Genomic DNA, 19,971 nt, shown 5'->3' with positions numbered 1-19,971 from the left:
GAAACATCTTAGATAGTTGTATTTTGGTAGGACTAAAGAAATATTTGAAGTACAAGTAAATTATATCTTTGTATGAATACTTTACCGGAAAAAACCCTAGGTTGAAAAACTCGAGTTTTATTGGTTTGGTTTATAGATTTAAAAATCCGACACAAATGGTTTGGTTTGATATTTGAAAAACCTGAACCAACCCGGTCATGTACACCCTTACTTTTCGGTGTCCGAAACTTACATTGAAGTCCTAACTAAATTCAAATCGCACCCATTTAACGATAACGCTCCCCACAAGATTTTTTTTCATATCCAGGACTTGAACTTGGGATTTCTAATTAAGGGTGGTGCAGTCCCACCAACCAAACTTACTTTTCTTTGGAAGATGCTACTATTATTAGTTCTCAGTGCCACCACATTCTTGTATAAATACTTTTCTTTTCTATCTTTTGTTGTTCAGAGAAAGAAAGGATATAAACTAAACTTATGAAGTTGACAATTAATTCTTTTTCACTCTCATTATCCCTCCTAATTTTTAGTTAATCTTTAAATCCATCAATCAATCAATCTCTCTTCAAATCAACAATCAAGGAAATCCATGGCTCAACAGGTATACTCCTTTGTCCTTAATTTTTTTTCTTCAATTTTTGTTCCATTAAATGAGGGAGAAAAGAGAGAATGAGAAGGAAACCAATATCGTGAGAATCGAACCGACACCTATTATATAATGATTCTCATCGATACTACTAGACTGTAAGTTCGTAATAGTCACTCCTCTTTTGTCCTTGATCTTTTCCTATTACATTAGGAGGGAAAAGAGGGCAATGAGAATCGAACTGGCATCTACTGTACAATGATTCTCATTAATACTACTAGACTGTAAGTTCGTAATAGTCACTCTTTTGTCCTTGATCTTTTCCTATTACAATAGGAGGGAAAAGAGGGAATGAGAATCGAACTTACTTCAATTGTATAATGATTCTCATGAATACTATTAGACGTAAACCGACATTATGAGAATCGAACCAACACCTAGTATATAAATGACTTTTATTGATATTACTAGACTATAGATCTTCTTTTTCCCCTCACTAACATCAAAATGAAATTTCTTTAACATATTTCTTTTTAGTGAATTTTGGAAGTTTTTTTTATTGATTTTAATTTTGGATGATATGATATTGCAGGATGAAGGTTGGCCACTTGGGCTTCAACCATTAAATGTGAGAAATCATGGATTTAATGGATCAATTTCATTCAATACTTTGATTACTGTTTCTCCCTCTTCTTCCTCTCATTCTTCTTCTGATCTTGATACTGAGGTTTGTACACTTTTTTTTTCTTAAAGAATATTCTTTATATCCAAAATTAGAAATAACTAAAAATGAACAAATATTGGCCTTAAAAACACTCTAATTGGTTGAGAATACATCAATAAGGAATCAAAGTGATATGTGAAAGTTGTCTTTCCTTTTAGATTTAATCATCTGATATCTAAAATTTATTACACTAAAACACTTTATATTAGTATTTTGTGGTGTTATTTATTTTTTAATAAAAGTATGCATGATTTTTTATTTTTTTTCATGTTGTATTCACAATGGGGTCAATGTCTTATCAAAAAGTGGAAGGGGAGATATAGCACTTTACTCTTTACACATGGCCTTACAATTATTATGTTTCTCAAGTCTTTCAGAGAGAAAAAAGAGTAATATTTTACACAAAATATCCTCTTTCTTTTTTCTCTATATATATTAGAGTATAATATGTTGACAATATGTTAAATAAGTCAGTAAATTTTACTTAAATATTCAAATAATAATCCATTTCAATTAAATATTTAAACTCAATGAAATATTTTTATCAAACACCTTGGACTTATATTTTAGAAAAGTTTATGCATGTGTTCGCTAACGTAGATATGCATTTTTCTTTAGTTAAACATATCAATTAGAATAGGCCTGAGATTCTACAGATTAATTGAGGCTAATATGAATAATTACAAGAAGCTAAGTGATATATTTTAAGTGATTAACTCTTTTATATAATGACTGATTGAGAGCACATGCAAAAAAAATTCCAAAATTTTGAACAAAAATATTTGATCATATATTCAGATATTCAGTAAAGACATACCATGATTCAAGTACCTAAATAAACTTTACTGATAAATTTAAAGGGTGGTCAATATATTCAACTTTTCTCTTTTATGATTTTTCTTTTAGAGATGTATATTTTTTTTATACGTAAGAGATCTGAAAAAGTTATTTATTATTTGTTGGTTGTTGCAGTCCACTACTACATCATTCTTTCATGACAAAAGCATAACTTTAGGAAGCCTCATTGGAATTACAAGTATTCTAGAGTTTTCAAGAAGATCAACAAGAAGAAGAACAATTGTGGAAACCAAAATAAGGGACAAGAACAACAAGAAGAATATTAATGTTAATATTAACAAATCAAGAACTTGGTTATTTTCACTTTGCTCAAAATTAACTACTGATGCAGTTAACATTAACAACATTAATCCTTCTCCATCTTTAGGCCATTTTCTTGAAGAAGAGAGAAAAGCAGCTGCTAATAATAATAATTATTATGGACTTGATGATTTTAATCAATTATTAGATCATGATCATTCAAATGTGAACAATAATTCATTGTTCATTAGTGGCCAAATTGCTCCTCCTCATGATAATGATGATGAGTCAAAAAAAGGGCTATTTGAGCAAAATGATCAAAATGGTAATCATGGAAGTCCTTTAATTTTCTCATGTTTATGTGGACATTTAGTTCATTGATTGATTTTTAATTGTTGTGTAATTTTATTATTATCATATTTTTGTTGTCTTCTTGGGATGGAAAATTAATTTAAGGTGGGGGTTGTGTGGATTGGAATCTTGATTCTTGAGCATTTGTTGTTGTCATTGGAATGGTAGTAAATCAATTTTCATTCAACATCTTAGATTCTTAATTACATTACTTTGTTTTTATCTTTAATACAGGCGAATTCAGAATTTTAAATTTATAATTTTTATAATAATTTCTAATTAATATTTTCTTTATTTTAAAATAAGTGAATTATTAAGGTATTGCATACTCTTTAAGAAAAGAATATTAAGACATTAATTAGATATTATTTTTTATTGTTATCCTTATTAATTAGGAAATTCGATTAAAAGGTAAAAATAGAAGAAAATTTTAACAATCTATTATGAAAAAGTTTATAAGCTTGTTACAATTTTTTTGGAGTTTCTCATAATTCAAAATATTCTGAAAAAACTCAGTCCTATTGGATTCCAGACCACTTCAAATTAATCAAGGCAATACTATACTTAATTCAAAAAATTACTAAAAGACAAGTAAATCCAAAACTTTTAGCGTTGTCATTAAATTTTATTTAGACACTCGAATTATTTTTATTAGATACAGGATATTTGCACGAATGCCCCTATTTAAGGGTGATCTTTTAATTTTACCCTCCAAATTTATGATCTTTAATTTTCGCTCTTTTAACACTTTAAATAACGAAAAAGGTGAATGGAAATAACCCTGACATCGGGGGAAAAAAATCACAAAAGTAAAAGTTTATATTTTCATATCATGATATATCACAAGGTATGCCGCTTAATTTCTACAAAAGTTAGATCGTTACAGACATAAGTTCAATTCATAACCCACAAGTTATACCTTACAAGGCATAAGTTCAACTTCGGAGCATAATGCTTTTACAAGTTTATTACCCACAAGTTATATCTTACAAAGTATAACTTAATTCTTACCGAATTTATGCGAATAGAGATATAAATTCAGTTTCAAAAACGATAAAGTTATGTCTTCAAAAAAAAACTTATTCCTACAAAAAAAATTGTCCAACAATGCAAAAGTTCTCTAAACTTATGTCTTGAGAATTAGATACTATATACAAAGTAGCCTGACAAAGCAAAAGTTCTCTAATCATATGTCTTGTCATAGTTAAAGGTATTTTGTCCCACAAACATATGGCAAACATTACATATCACTCTGAGATAGGGGCAATCCGTAAAAAACAAAACTTGATTAGATATTTTCAGCTCAAATTATGAAAAAAAAAATTGTACAACCGCATAAAATATTTCACATCATATAACTATATACATCAATCTTAATTGGAACATGCCTAAAGTTTACGATTTATTAATGCTAATGTATATCATTAAAAGAAGTATTGTGATTAATTTATCTACGTAAAAAGCGCTTCAAAACATGTTTAAAAGCGTTTTCAAAATCTTTATAGAAAGTGTCAAATTATTGTATATACTCTTTTTTGTCAATTTTATTTGTCATCCTTACTAAAAAGTGAAATTTCAAGCTTCGCCGCTGAACAAAAAGGGATGGCATAAACAACTAGAGGCATTTGTTTCATAGATCCAACAAGTCCAATAACATTTTGTCTCAAAGATGGAATCACTACAAAAATTCTTCAATCAACTGCCAATAGGCAGCAGCTTCATAATCATACCCCTTCAATTTGTAAAGGGGTATAGTTGAGCAACTATTGGAACAGCTTAAAAGTCCCCCCCCCCCCCCCCCCCCCCCCCCCCCCCCCCCCCCAAATAGTTATATAGATATACAATATATAAGGTATAACATGCCTCCTCGCTAGCTCGATTTAGACTGTGATTAGTCTAAATCTATGATTGATCCAAGGATGTTCAAGATTTAATATATCTCACAGAGAATAGACGAATAGTTACTATCGTCTTAAGGCTTAGCAAACGCTTCAATGCATTCAGCACTGATTTTGCCTGAATGGCGACAACCCAACTTCCCAAATGAGGCTAAGGGTGACAAAACTTTCAAGCTGGTGCTACTGCTGCTGCTGCTGCTGCTGCTGCCGCCTTCAGTAAGACTGAAAGACGTTCTTGATTTTCTTGGCCTTGAGGGACTCGATACCTCTTCATAAGTGTCGATTTTATTCTGGACAACGACTAAATGAGTGATATCACTCCGGCAAAAGGGGCATAAAGGAACCTTCTCACTATTGCTAGCTGGATTGGGTTTATTGTGGCAGCATAAGGCCAGAGTGCAATGAGCACACATCTGATGACCGCACTTTTGTATCTCAATCGTGCAAGCCTGCTCAAAGCAGATGCAACATAGCTCAAGATCACTGCCCTGTTTGGAAATGAAAAACATGGAATTGTTAAAAGAAGATTCATAGTAAAGGTCAAATATAAATGCAGTACTTAAGCTACATTATGTTCGTCTATAATTAATCCAGATGAGTTCTTGATGCAAGATAAATGACTATCACCGATTCAAATGTGAAGCAAATTTATGACTCTGTGATTAGGGTCATACTGCCAAGGGGTGTGATGTAGGCAGCTTACTCTAAGCAGAAGTGATTGATTTCATGGCTCAAACTCATGACCTATAGGTCACACGGACTTTACCATCGCTCCAAAGCTCCCCCTTCCGAGTGCCTACACGTTCTAATAAGATATCTCCCTACTAGCTTTGTAAGTTCTCCAGAGGCAAGTTATATCACTATAGGAAGGATTTGTAGCAATTGCTACTAATATCACTCAACCCCACTTGTGGGATTACACTGGATATGTATGTTGATGTTGTTTGTATCACTCAACCACACCAGAAACGATTTGTGTTGATATTCAAGGGAAATTACAGCGACAAATCTGACGTAGAATTGCAGAACACTGAAAGAAAGAACATTTGTCCTAGCCTTTCCTTTTATATAACTAACTCCTATAACAACATCAGCCCACTTCCCACTACATAATCACGCAACTTTTGACGGCCTTTGTCTTGCTCGTTTTCCCCTTCCAATATTACCGTCCATAGCCTCCTTGGTGGACTCCACATCAGCTCCTAACTCGTTCGTCCCATCAGCATGTTCATTTTCTGATTCTTGGTTCACAATATCAGTATGTTGTGAACTAAGAATCAGAATATGTACCTACTGACAAGTTGGTTGCGGATGTGGAGTCCATGAAGGACAACAGGATTGCATATAAGCAACAAATTTACAACCCTATACGTAAAACCATTTATTTATTCTCAAATGAAAGCTCTTTCATTGTACCTGGGAAAAATGCTACTCATATCAACAATCTGCTGAACATATCAAAATATTTGACAAGCCCAGACAAACAATTGCAGCCGCCGATGCAGAATAGTTATTAAAAAATAATTATTGGGAATGAGACTCGTTACCTCAAAGTCATCACTCTCAAGGCCAGAATCACAATGCGAAAGTGATATTTGTGAGACAGCTGTTTTTTCCAATATCAACTTCTCTCTATCTTTGTTGGCCTCGATCAGAGCATTTTCTAGTAAAGCTTTTGCCTCGGCGTCAAGCTCAGTAATGAACTTCAAAGGCGATGGCCATGTCAAAGGCTCTGGAGATGATGGATTCAAAAGAGCAGCACATGCTTCATGCTTGTTCTTCAAAGCAACTACGTATGGAATTCGCCTGTACACATTCCATTTACAACTGATCAGTTTCACATCGAAAGACGGATTACTTGCAAAGAACTGAATAATACACAAAAGGAACTGGAAGGATATGGAAAATGACAGTTAAGGGAAGGGTTAAAGAAGCTATGAGCTCACCCAGAAGAATCTCTATAAAGTCGATCTGCACCCCAAGCAAGTAACTCACGTACACAGTCCAAAGAACCTTCTCGAGCTGCTAAATGCAGTGGTGTACTTCCTGGACGGCTGCAAAAACTTTAATGTCAATTAACCTTCAACATACAGTAGTATTTAAGTAAAAGCAACTCATGGAGAGTTTTAATACCCATAGCCACCACTAGAAACACAGACAAGAGCCTCATTGCTTAGAAGAATCCGGACACATGCTGGTCTATCATGACGGGCTGCTAAATGCAATGGGGTTGCACCACTCCCATCTCTTATGTTCACGAATCTCGCAAATCCCCTGTACTCGAATTAACATATTGCAACTCATTAATAAAATAGCGCAATGCACCTGATGCTCAAATAGGGGACTTTGACAAGTAAGACTGAAAAAAATCCTGGCTTTAAAAGTAAATCTCACTAAACTATAGTTGTACACTTGACACGAAAAGCAAAGGAGAGCAGAGTCGAAGGAACTAGAAATTTACCAAGATTGAGCAACAGGAGCCGAATGAGCGGATGCAAGGATAGATTGTAGGCAGTCAGAGTGGCCATGGTAAGCAGCATAATGCAGACAAGTTCTTCCATGTAGTGAATCAAACATTAAAATCTAATAACATACGAAGAATTACCAATTAACAACCCATCTCAATCAGTCAAAGAAACTATCACAAACGAAATTCACATACATTAGCACCTAGCTGAATTAGCCTCTCCACGCAGGACACATTTCCATGCATAGCAGCTAACATTAATGGAGTCTGAAGCAATTCACAATCACACAAATCAAAACAGCAAAAAAAAACAAAACAAATTTCAGTGATTATCTTTCCAAAATGCTACAAAGTTGACAATTTTTCAATCAAATGAACATCACAAAGTGAAACTTGTTGAGAATTTGAATACACAATTGGCAAAATACACTAGGAACACATGAATCACAATTCACAACTACTACTAAATACCTGTTTGTGGCAATTCAAGATGTCTGGATTAACCCCACGATCCAAAAGCATACACAGAACCTATCCAAAATCACTCATCAAAGATCAACAATCATTACAAACAAAAAAAAGGGAAAAACAAGACTGTAAAGACTACATTTTTTTTCCTGACAAAAGGGTTGCTCGAATGATAAACACCCTCCACGTCCACCTCCCACTTTAAGGTTACATCACTCATCAAAGATCAAGAACCATTAACACCCAAACCCCACCTTTACAAAAACAGGAAAAACCAAGATTGTAAAGACTAAAATTTTTTTTCTGACAAAAGGGGTTGCTCGAATGATAAGCACCTTCACCTCCTATTCTAAGGTGACCATCACTCATCAAAGATCAAGAACCATTAACACCCCACCTTTTAAAAAAAAAACAGGAAAAACCAAGATTGTAAAGACTACATTTTTATCTGACAAAAGGGGTTAGCTCAAATGATAAGCACCTCCACATCACTGATCTACCTTTAAATAAAAGCATAAAAAATAAACAAGAGGGGTTGCTCAATGGTAAGCACCCTCAACTTTTCAATTCTAAGGTTATACATTCGAGTTACCAAGAGAGCAAAAAGCCTACATTTTTAGTCTGACAAAAGGGGTTGCTTGGATAGTAAGCTACTTCCAATTCTAACAATTCTAAGGTAGTGGATTCGAGTCACGAATAAAGCAAAAAAGACTACATTTTTATTCAAGAAAATGAAAAACCAACCTCGATCTGGCCATTAATAGCAGCTACATGAAGTGCAGAGAACTTCCCACGAACAGTTGTAAGTCGAATCACATTTGGATTTTCATCAACCATAGCTTCAACTTTTTCAACCTCACCATTTTGGACTGCAATAAACAATCCATGTTCATTGGATTGTTGTCCACAGCTCAATTTCTGCCCCATCACCACCTCTCTATTAGCATTGAAAGTGAAGTAACCCCCGGAGAGTGAATATCACGCGCCACCCACCACGGCGGAGGGGGACGGTGGGAGTTGAAATTGAGTAATGGAAAGTGTTAAAAAGAGAGGTAAAATGGTAATAAAAAGGAGTGTGAGAAGTAACCTCGGAGTTTGTTCCTGCCCGGTAAGAGTATGGGCAGGTGCCCGTTGCTGTTTGGTGGGGATTAATTGTCAGATTTTTTATTTTTTTTTGTTCTTTTGTTTTATTTTTTTTACTTTTTGGACTTCACTTTTACTGGAGCTGAATACTATAGTATCAAGAATATTCTGTTTCAATTATTGAAATAACGGAACAAATTAACGACAGATAAAATTTCATTATTAGTCAATAAAGAGTTTGTGCGAATATCATTTAGTCATATGCGGAGTCATATTAGGCGAAGGGTGGTTGTGGGTGCACATCCTTTGGTGAAAAAAAAAATTATTGAAATTTTTTGCATGTCTTTAATATAATTGAGAAGAAAATTTGCACATTATTGACTAAATTTCTAGCTATGCCACTATTAATGATAGATTATAAAAAAAAATTAATTAGTGAAGAGCTTTTTAGCGACGAATTAATTAGAAATTATCGATAAATTTAATAGTTAATTTAGTATTTTCTTATAGTGAAAGAAGAGAGAGAAAGAGAGAGATGAATCTTATTTGGCTCCACATGGTATAAGGGTGGTTGTATTATATTATATGGAAAGAAGAAAAACATTATTGCATTTAGAAAGATTTTAATAGTTAGAAAATTTTGTTAAGTAATTGTATTGTAGTAAGGGGGTTATAATATTGAAAGAATTTGGATGGTAAAATAATCTTTTTATCTTCTTTTTTAATACAATAACATTATCTCATTACGATTTTGATTAAATAAGATATGATGTTCTTCAACTCATTGAGGATATGATTTTACAATATTTGGAGATTGCGAACTAAGGTGGAAGGTTAATAGATAACTAAGCATTATCTCGTTTTACTCGGAATGAAGCTTGGTGGTAGTTTGACTCTTTCTAATGAATCATGCATTATTATTTTTTTCGATTTCACTCTTTCTAATTTAGTCCAATATATGTCAGTTATAGACTTATAGTTAATGTTATTAATTGATTTTCTTAAATACTCTATGAGACTATGACCATTCACTTAGGTATAAATAATTTCCAAAATAAAAAATAAAAAACTTCGTTTAGACTTTTTATTCACGTATGGGCAACCATGCTCATTTCATGTCCAACTTTATACTAAAAAACAAATGGATTTTCTTTTTAATTTTAACTATTTATTTTTGTTGAAATGAAATAATTAAAGGTGAGCTAAGCAAGTTCTTTTAGGAGCTCTTATTATTAAATTGATTTTACAACATGATTTTTTAAATGTAAATATTAAGCTGCACTATTTGACAATGTATACAGAATAATTTAATTTAAAATTCAAGCAAAAAATGCCTGTTAAATTTAAGGGGGATATTTCATTTTTGCTATAATTTAAATTATACTTTTTGAATTTTATTAGGTTTGATTTCTTCATATAATTTTAGTGTTCTTCTTTACAAGAGGAAGAATAGATTTATATATTTTTTTTCTCCAAAATTGTATTAGGCTGAGTTTTTTTCATATTGAATGTTTGTCAGTTTATGTCCTTAAATTAGCTTTTACTAGAAGAATTTATTGAATTTTGAGTGATATATTTATACCGAATGAAATATCATTACGAATAATATTTTAACACACCTCAAGCTATTAAATTTTCTTGCAATTTTTACGATTAAAAATTTTTCGTAATATTTCAACCATTATCGGAGACCATAGTGAGAATTCCTTATTGCCATATACACTGATCCCTTTGTGAGGAAATGATCTAATAAGACCATTAATTCTTTACCTTACCATTTAAATAGAAGTGAAGATTTTTAAAAAATTATATTTTGTTTTCAGATATCTTACGTATATATAAGGAGTACTAAATATTTCCTTAGAATTTTGACATAATTTTTTTTGGAAACTTTCGCATATAGCCACTTAAAAATAACTTAATTATGTTTCATAATTATAATTTGCTAATTACGATTCGTAGTTACATGTCATAGGGAGGAGAGAGGCAGCAAGATTGGGAGAGGGAGAAGAGAGGCGAGCGAGAGAGGGCAGAGAGTGGAGAGAGACGAACTGTATATGTATTGTATATAAATAATTGATATACATATGTATCTGTATATCTGGCGAGAGAGATTGGGAGAGGGAGGAGAGTGGCGAATGAGACTGGGAGAGAGAGGAGAGTGGCGAATGAGACTGGGAGAGAGAGGAGAGAGTGAGCGAGAAAGGTCAAAGAGTGGAGAGATGCTAATTGTATTTGTATATATGTCATATAAGTGTATATATGTGTATATATATATGTGTGTGTATAATGTGTATTTGTATATGTATAAAAGAGGACAAGCGACATAATTAAAGCTAAAATTAAGTTGTAAATCGTAATTAATTCAAACCATAGGTATATTAGCTAATTAATAGCATATGTTTATTTTTCTACGTAATTTTTCCAGTTTTTTTTTTTATAATAAAAGATGACAAGATCAATTAACCATCATTAGAATCCCATACGTTTTTCTATTTTAGTCAAAATTATACGGCTTATTAAAGAGAATCTTGAAAACTAAAAAGTTGGCACAAGGGCTGCTTTACATTAGTCAATTTAATCCCATATTATTCCAAAAAAAAATTAGGAATAACACCTTTTTAATGATATTTTAAGCTAAAGAAAACGATATTTAGCAGTAACATTGACAAATTTTTAATTAATTAAAGATATGTGCTAATTGGATCAAGAAAAGTACACTTAATTATGTTGAAAGTTGGTCACCTCTTAGATCTAAACAGTACTTAATATTTGACAATTAATTTAAGCAGTAAAACAGATATTTAATGTCACGATCATATCATTATGGGAGACAAATTATCGACATATTATATTATCCCAATGAATGTGTTGAGTTTCTCACGTGTGAAATCGTGCAGATCTCTTTATATGATTTTAGACAATTTTAATTTTTTTTATTGAGTTCATTTTTATGATTGAATCGTTAGGCTTGAAAATTGATAAAAATAAAAGTGTATCTAGTGCATTGAAAATATTTTATAATTTTCCTCCTATTATTGTTGGATCTCAATTATCATTAATGTTAATTTTTAGGTTAAAAATGATCAAATTATGTTTAATCGATTATACACATCAATTATATATTTGTAATACGATGATGAATATACATCAACGATATTGATTATAATTTGTTATGTCTAAAGGGGTAAAATGAATTTGTAGAAATTTCACAGGGTCTATTATTTGAACATTATTATTTAACTTTCGAAATGTAGTGACTGAAAAATTATATATCGCTAAAGTAGAAAAGAAACTGCGTGAAGTTCAAAGAAAGACGACATATATATGAAATTATTTCAAAGTGAATAACTTATAAGTTTTTTACTTATTATGAATGACTTAAATAATAGTCAAACACCACATTGCTGCCAACATTTTTTTTTTTACCAATTGATTAAAAATATTAGGTGTCCGTTTGATCATGGATATATTTTTCACTTTTTCAAAATATTATTTTGAAAAAGTATTTGAACATAAAATTATTATAAATTTCTATTTGGGAACATTTAGAAATATGAAAAGTTCCAAAATAATATTTTTACCAGTGACGTGCTGGTGAAGGCTTTTTACTTTTCAAGAAGAAGAGAAGCAAATCCCAAAATGACTATGTTTATCCTTTCCAATTATTTTTTCTCTTAGTTTGATTTTCCGGTATTCATATTGGAGTTCGATTAAATTTGAATTCACATCGAAAAGTTTCATATTGGGGAGTAAAACGCTTCCTAACAAAGACGACTCATACCAAAGGAGACTCACACCTTGTTTGTTTTGATTATTACTTAAATTCTATTGTATCGTATCGTTTAAATTAATCGTTTGGTAACAACGAAAAGACCTATATAACGATTGATTTAATGTAATCGCATCGTTACTTTATTCTATTTTATCGTAACAACCATCCAAAGCAAAGTATAGTAATCCTTATCTTGTTTCCTTCTTTAGTTCCTCCACCCACCCATCCCCACCCCATATTTACGACTTATTTCAAATAGCAAACTTAAAGGTGACTAATTGATTATTTGGAAAATATATTTTACAAATTTTTCAAGTTTTCCCTCACATAATTTCAATTTAAATTTCATGTTTAAACATAACTATCAATTTTCAAATACTAACATTTTTCAAATAAAAAAAGTTTCAACCAAATCATATCTAAATTAAACTAACTTTGGTTAAAATAGACAACTTTGAAATAGAGAATAAACCATACACTCAACAATAATAGAGATATGAGTGTTAAAAGATAGTAGGTTATAGGTAGTGTACAAATTTGGGCAAACAAATAGGTCCATACATATATCAACCATGAAAGTATTCGTAGAGGGCAAGTAACTCATTCACATATAAACATTCGCGAATTTATGATTTCTAGAATATGTATATTACTAGAGAAAGAAGCAAAGAAATATAGTAATCAGAATTGATTCTTTTAAATTCTTTAAGATAACGTTCAATCAAATATATTATTTAGTTTTATTATAACATAAGTATAACAGAAAATACTATATATATAATTTAGGTGATATATTCTGGAGTAAATTAATTCAATCTTAAATAGTAAAAATGTGTAATAAATCATCATAATAATTTAAACGTATAATTGATTTTTCAAGATAAATTATGATTTTTTCCCTTCTAAAGAAGTACATGCATGATGCATGTCTACTTCTAATTAAAGGTACGGTTCATTTAACCTGTTTTAATTCAAAGTGTTTCTCATATCATTCTCAACTACTCAAAAGTCCAGATACACTAGTTTGTCCACTACTTAAAGAAAAAAATTGAAAAAAATATAGCGGCTATTTTTATAGATATTTTATTAAATTGGTGGAGAAGATAATAATTGTATTTTCAGGTGAAAAAATTAGAAAGTTTTCTTATATTTTTGTGAGAATTTGTTTTATATCATGTATTTTTTGAGTGAGTTGATTTGATAAAAAATTATATTTCATAAAATAGATTTTGTATTGATTTGTGGTGGAAAAAATCTTTATTTCTATTATTGTTCATACGGAAGCAAAGCTAAGTAGAGCCAAGGGTTTCATCAACACTATTCAACAGGTAAAAATTATTGTTTATATATTATTAAAATAAATTTTTAATATATATTTAGTAAATATTAAATCCTCTAAGAATTCTTCGTGTATTTACTCTTTTCATATTTTAAACCCTTTTATAAAATAATCCACTTCATTAGCGTGTATATGTATTATTTATAAATATAGGCATATTTTGAGCACCCTCCTAAGAAGAATTTATAATATAAATTTATTTTATCGCTAGGGATAGTTAAAATATGAAGAAGTGTAAATGTTTTTTATATAATATGATTTGCTTATTTATTAGATTTTGGAAAATAAGTAAAAAAAAAATCATTTTTTTTTCAAGAAAATATTGTTTAGGAACTAATTTCTTTTTCACGGAAAAACATTTTTATTCGTACCAAACAGTCACCCTAATTTGTGTGTGAAATTAATTATAATTTTGTGTAGTCAATTACTACTTCCACTTCTTATACCCTATTGAGATGATTATTATTTTATTTTTGTCTATTCAGTATCTTGAGTTCTTTGTTATCTGATTTATTCGAATTAATTCACGCATCATGGCTCATAAATGAGGAAAATATATATTTCGTACTATAAGTTTCTTCATTTTTAAAGTTTAAATTCAAAAATTTTAATTTACGATAAAAAGATTACGTCGTCATATTTTCTCCAATACGTACTGTACTATAGTATATTGCTTTACTTCGAGGACAAATTAACTACGTTGTCAATCAATTCATTAAATTGTGACCATACACTTTTCTTTATGCTCTTTATTTGTGTGTTATACTCGATAACGATGAAATCAAATCAAATGATATGCTTTTAGAATATAAATTTGGAATTTAATTATTTGATTATGGATAGTGACGTGCGTTATTCCTGTCCAATCCTTATACTTGGCACGTGGATTCACACGTTTTAATGGAACTCCTAAATTAATGGCTAAAAGAGAACTCTTAGTAGCTCGATCGATTAATTGAATATCTGAACTTTTATCTTGTTAGTGATGATTCGATTCTTCACCTTGTAATCAGTTCATCAGCTCCCCGTTTTCCTTTTTCCCAGCCCTAGTTTATAGACAAAAAAATGCCAAAATTATAGGTAAAGGAGATTCTTTTTCTTTCTTTTTTTTAGTCAAAATGTTATAATTAAAGAAAAGAAAAGATAAGAATTAAATTATTACTATAAGTTATATTAATTTTGAAATAGCTATATATATAGCTACTATTGTGCTAATCACTATCAATGTTTGGAAATGTTTTGCCTCTATGGGTAAGGTGGAATTCTTTCTGCCACATGGAATATATAAGTAGCACTTTTTTTTTTATTAAAAGGATTATGTTTAGTCCAAATCTAGTGGTCCTCTTGATATATATAGTTCATTCATTGCTTTTGGTCAAAATTATTTTTTAGCTAAACTTTATATCTAGGATGATATCATTGGTTTGGCTTCCTAATGACATATTATTAGATCAACATGAAAGTTGGCTTCTTGGAACAATCATATGTACTAGGGACCATTTAATCGCACGATTTGTCTTTTAAATGATATGATATTAATTTTTACTTTTAAAATAAGTTGATCTTTAATTTTTGTCATTAGAACACAAATTTATGCCTAGTGGAAAGGGAGGAGGGGTGGGGGGAGACATAACTTTGTGAGAAAATATGAAATTATGTCATCATAAAAATATTATATATTTTGAGAGTCAAAATTAAAGACCGACACATAATAAGAGCAAAAGCGAAAATGACCCCAATAGGACGATTAAATATATGGTCCATTACAAGTACTTTTTATAATTATATGATTCTTTTGGCAATTAAATCATAAAAGGAATATGAATCTCTACGCTTTATACAATGGCCTAACAAAGCTCATAACGTAAAATAACTCCTAATATTTATTTTCTTACAAATTTTAATTAGTATATATAAATTATGCCTAATCAATATGTATACACTATATACATTACTTATACACTTAGTATTCACCTTGACAAACAATTATGATAGGGTGAATAATTTTTTCTCAACGTACAAACGTATATTGTAAAATCAATTTTTTCAACCCCTCCCTAGTCAGGAGCTTCCACCCTTTTTTACTCCCTCGGCGACTCAAATCCATAATCTCAAGACTGAAGGTAAATGATGTTTACCATTCGAGCAACTCCTTTTGTCTAGAGCCAACTTTCAAATTCTATATAGTTCTTAATTGTTCCCGATATATACTTAGTGTATATAAAGTATATACTAAGTGTATGATTAATATACATACTATTATTAAAAAAAGATTATTTTTTATTGTAAATTATATATGTACAAATATCATATATTGTAAAGAATCATGGCGCAAGTAGGGGTAATTTACATTTTAAAATCTAAAATATAATGGTCCTCTTGATATATATAGTTCATTGCTTTTGATCAAAATCATTTTCTAACTTTATATCTTGGATGATAACATTTCATTTGGCTACGTAATGACGTATATGATCAACTTGAAAATTGATTTCTTGGAACAATTATATGTATAATAATATCAACGATATGACAGATCAACTTTAATTTATGGTCCATTATATTACAAATACTTTTCAATATACGATCCTTTTGACAAAAGATCCACAAAAGATAATTCTTTTGAAAATTGGTAGATAAAACACGAGAAAACTTTTGATGATAATTTTTTAAATTCCGTTTTTAACTTATTATAAAGATTATTTCTTGTGATAAAAATATAACGTTTGCCTTTGGAAATTATTAGAAGGTAAACTTTTACCTTTTGTTGGGCCTCTGGCCCAATAGGTTGCAGTATCCATCCTAAATGGATCAGTCATTCCCTCAGGTCTTCGGGCCATCTTTGTTATGATAATTCTCGTCGTAGAAAATTTCAGAAATATCAAACATAATAGACATAATAAAGCTCTATATACCTATAGTTTTGATAATTGCGCTCCATCGTTATAGTTTCATTTGCTATGGAGGTTGCGGTTGGTATATTTTTGTTTGTTTGTATATTTTGTTTGCGAATATACGAATAGGATAATTATGTATAATTTTGTATTTATACATTTAAGATTTTTACAGAACTATGTTTGTATATTTCGCTTGTCAATATACAAACATGGTAATTTATTATGAATTTTTCATAAATCGTATACAAATACCTAATATATGCTAAATGATTGCTATTCTGCATAATTTTCCCTTCTCATAATTCACTAGCAAATCACGACATTAACAACCGTAGTTCACGATATCCAATTTTGAGATTACCATTTAAGTCATATTCATAATGCGTAGAAGTTTTTATATTAAAAAAAAAAAAAAAAGACATTATCTTAGAACGTGTGCATGGAAAACAGATAAGGAATCATAGTGGCTTTAATAAGACAAACAACTTTGCAAAATAATTATTAACTTGAAGATAAAATTAAAAAAATAAAAACCTAAAGTGCTATTTTACGTAAGCATCCATGCAAATCATGCAGTATCATTCAACTCTACTACAACTTTGATATTAACAGGTCAAACGCACGTAACCACTAATTATTATATATATATATATTGTGCTACTTGGATTTGACCACTTATAAAATAAATAACTTACATATTGAATTGAATTTGTTCAATAACTATATATACGACAATAATATATTCAGTAAAAATATTGTACAAGTGGAGTTTTAAAAAAATTGATGTAATAAAGATTAAAAAAATTATTTTTGAAAAAAATTCTAGGTCCGGATAACATAATTTCAAATGAGACATATAAAATCGAAAATAATGTAAAAAAGGAATAGCGACAGCAACAAATAATACGAGTTTCTCGAACAGACTTACACAAACAATATATTCAGTAAGAGTATTCTCCAAGTGGAGTTTTAAAAAGGTGATGTAATGAGGATAAAATATTATTTCTGAAAAATTCTAGGCTCGAGTAATGTATTTTTAAAGCAGACGTATATACAAAACTGAATATAATGTAAAAAAGGAACAATAACAATAGCAAATAATACGAGTTTTCCAAATTATTATTATTATTATTGAGAAAACGACAAATCACTAGCACACAAGGCCACGTTTCAATATTGAACATATAACTTATAACCATAATATAAAAATTATGAGAAATAATATATATGTTGTGGAGTATGCACTATAGCTAGGACTCGACATTGCTGAGGCAGAAATTGTCCTATTACAATATATTTATTTGCATTGTATTTTTTTTATAAGACTTTCCCTATGAAAATAACAATTATTTTTTGAGCTGTAGATTGATTTTTGATAAATTACAATTTTCTTTATGTCAATACAATGAAAAAGACATATTATAAAATACTAATGAAAATTTACATAACTTTAATTTTGAAAAATAAAAAGTGCCACTAATTGAGACGTATGTAGTTCTATATTAGGAAAGCCCCAGAATTTACCTCAAAAGAAAATCCATAAAGAATACTATTTTCGTTTACTTTTAATTGTCATAGTTATTTTTTCTTCAGATTCAAACGATAATAACTTTAACTAACATTTTACGATGTATTTTTTCATCATATTGATATGCAANCATAATATAAAAATTATGAGAAATAATATATATGTTGTGGAGTATGCACTATAGCTAGGACTCGACATTGCTGAGGCAGAAATTGTCCTATTACAATATATTTATTTGCATTGTATTTTTTTTATAAGACTTTCCCTATGAAAATAACAATTATTTTTTGAGCTGTAGATTGATTTTTGATAAATTACAATTTTCTTTATGTCAATACAATGAAAAAGACATATTATAAAATACTAATGAAAATTTACATAACTTTAATTTTGAAAAATAAAAAGTGCCACTAATTGAGACGTATGTAGTTCTATATTAGGAAAGCCCTAGAATTTACCTCAAAAGAAAATCCATAAAGAATATTATCTTCGTCTATTTTTAATTGTCATAGTTTCTTTTTTTAGAGTCAAACGATAATAACTTTGATTAATATTTTAAGATGTATTTTTTCATCATATTCATATGCAAAAAATTGGAATTTATAGTACTTTAATTTTCATATAATTTTTTTATTATCTAAATTTTTTATTTAAAATTTTGAATTAATGTAATCTAATTTAATTTTGAAAATTAATCAAATTGATATTCAAAAAATGCAAAATAACAATTTAAAGTGGATAGAAAAAGTATTTTTTTTATTCTACGGTTGTAGAAAATATTAAAAGTGCTGTTGTGGTCAAGGCTAGCTCTCTTTAGAAGATGAAAAAGATGTTCCATAGGATGCTACCTACTTACTTTTCAAATTGTGTCTTTGATAGACCACCCTCTCAATGGTCTAGTAAAGACGGAGTCAGAAATTAAATTTATATATAAATTTAGAATTCTTTAAGATAAATATATAATTTGAGTTCGATTGGATCGGTAACTTGCATGATCTTTGGCTCCTTCTCCGAAGTCGAGTCCACACAAGAGTAAAAAGAGATAAGTGTCATCTAATTTTAAGATGAGAAGATCATTGGCCCTAGTGTTATATGAATCTTTTGTATAATTTCATATATATCGTTAGAATATGTATAATTATCGAGCATGTTGAAATGGTTCGAATCCTTTATTTTTTTAATAATAAGTTTTGAATTATTGCTCTAGAAATAGTAAACTCTTCAATATGTATAGCAAATTAGTCATGTTAGTGGACAACTTCTCAATTCTCATCAAATGTTGTCTTATTTCACACGTTACTGCTCAATTTTTCTTTTCTGATTGATTGTAAGTGCGACAAAAATAAAAAGACAAAAAAAAGATCTTCTACATGCAAAATATGAATACGAATTTATTGAGCAGGTGTACTAGGGAAAATTGTATAAAATAACAAACTATTAATTCAAAAATGTTATAGCTATAGTTTATTTTATTTGTAATTCGCAGCAAACATTCCTTTTTTGCCATTTGGTTCGGTATACAATTAGTCATTTTCGATATACAATTACCCATTCGGTATACAATTGTATAAAATGTGTTTGTGTTTGTATAAAGCGAGAGAAAAGTGTATATACAAATACATATATTTTCGTCCTATACACTTATAATTATACAAATACAGATCTTATTATACAATTACAATGTATAAATGAATTTATACAAAACTGAACAATTTGTATAAAATTGGATGTATCTAGCGAATTATACAAATCAAAAG

General features: G+C 29.8%; 2 protein-coding genes across 2 annotated transcripts; one reads left to right on the top strand and one right to left on the bottom strand.

Moving 5' to 3' along the window:
- The first annotated feature begins 368 nt into the window (after positions 1-368).
- On the top strand, positions 369-2,821 carry LOC125871187 (uncharacterized protein At3g17950-like). Its single transcript, XM_049551781.1, has 3 exons — positions 369-601; positions 1,179-1,313; positions 2,283-2,821. Exons 1-3 carry the CDS (start codon positions 590-592, stop codon positions 2,787-2,789), a joined length of 654 nt encoding a protein of 217 aa, XP_049407738.1. The 5' UTR covers positions 369-589; the 3' UTR covers positions 2,790-2,821.
- A 1,562-nt stretch (positions 2,822-4,383) lies between these two features.
- On the bottom strand, positions 4,384-8,647 carry LOC125871414 (putative E3 ubiquitin-protein ligase XBAT31). The gene is made up of 8 exons (XM_049551992.1): positions 8,337-8,647; positions 7,596-7,655; positions 7,320-7,391; positions 7,119-7,240; positions 6,791-6,931; positions 6,604-6,711; positions 6,205-6,463; positions 4,384-5,145 (listed from the first exon to the last, which is right to left on the bottom strand). Exons 1-8 carry the CDS (start codon positions 8,517-8,519, stop codon positions 4,732-4,734), a joined length of 1,359 nt encoding a protein of 452 aa, XP_049407949.1. The 5' UTR covers positions 8,520-8,647; the 3' UTR covers positions 4,384-4,731.
- Between the last annotated feature and the right edge of the window lie 11,324 nt (positions 8,648-19,971).

The sequence above is a fragment of the Solanum stenotomum genome, chromosome 7, assembly GCF_019186545.1.
Source record: "Solanum stenotomum isolate F172 chromosome 7, ASM1918654v1, whole genome shotgun sequence".
Taxonomy (NCBI): domain Eukaryota; kingdom Viridiplantae; phylum Streptophyta; class Magnoliopsida; order Solanales; family Solanaceae; genus Solanum; species Solanum stenotomum.
The sequence above is the reverse complement of the archived record's forward strand: the minus strand, read 5'-3'. Positions and strand labels throughout refer to the sequence as shown.

Bases quoted from the DNA above. Each gene is read 5' to 3' on its own strand.
- LOC125871187 (XM_049551781.1), top strand. The intron at 1,314-2,282 runs GTTTGTACACTT...TGGTTGTTGCAG, and splicing joins CTTCTGATCTTGATACTGAG to TCCACTACTACATCATTCTT.
- LOC125871414 (XM_049551992.1), bottom strand. From the start codon at position 8,519: ATGGGGCAGAAATTGAGCTGTGGACAACAATCCAATGAACATGGATTG. The intron at 7,392-7,595 runs GTATTTAGTAGT...GAATTGCTTCAG, and splicing joins TCTTGAATTGCCACAAACAG to ACTCCATTAATGTTAGCTGC. The intron at 6,932-7,118 runs GTAAATTTCTAG...ATTCGAGTACAG, and splicing joins GCTCCTGTTGCTCAATCTTG to GGGATTTGCGAGATTCGTGA.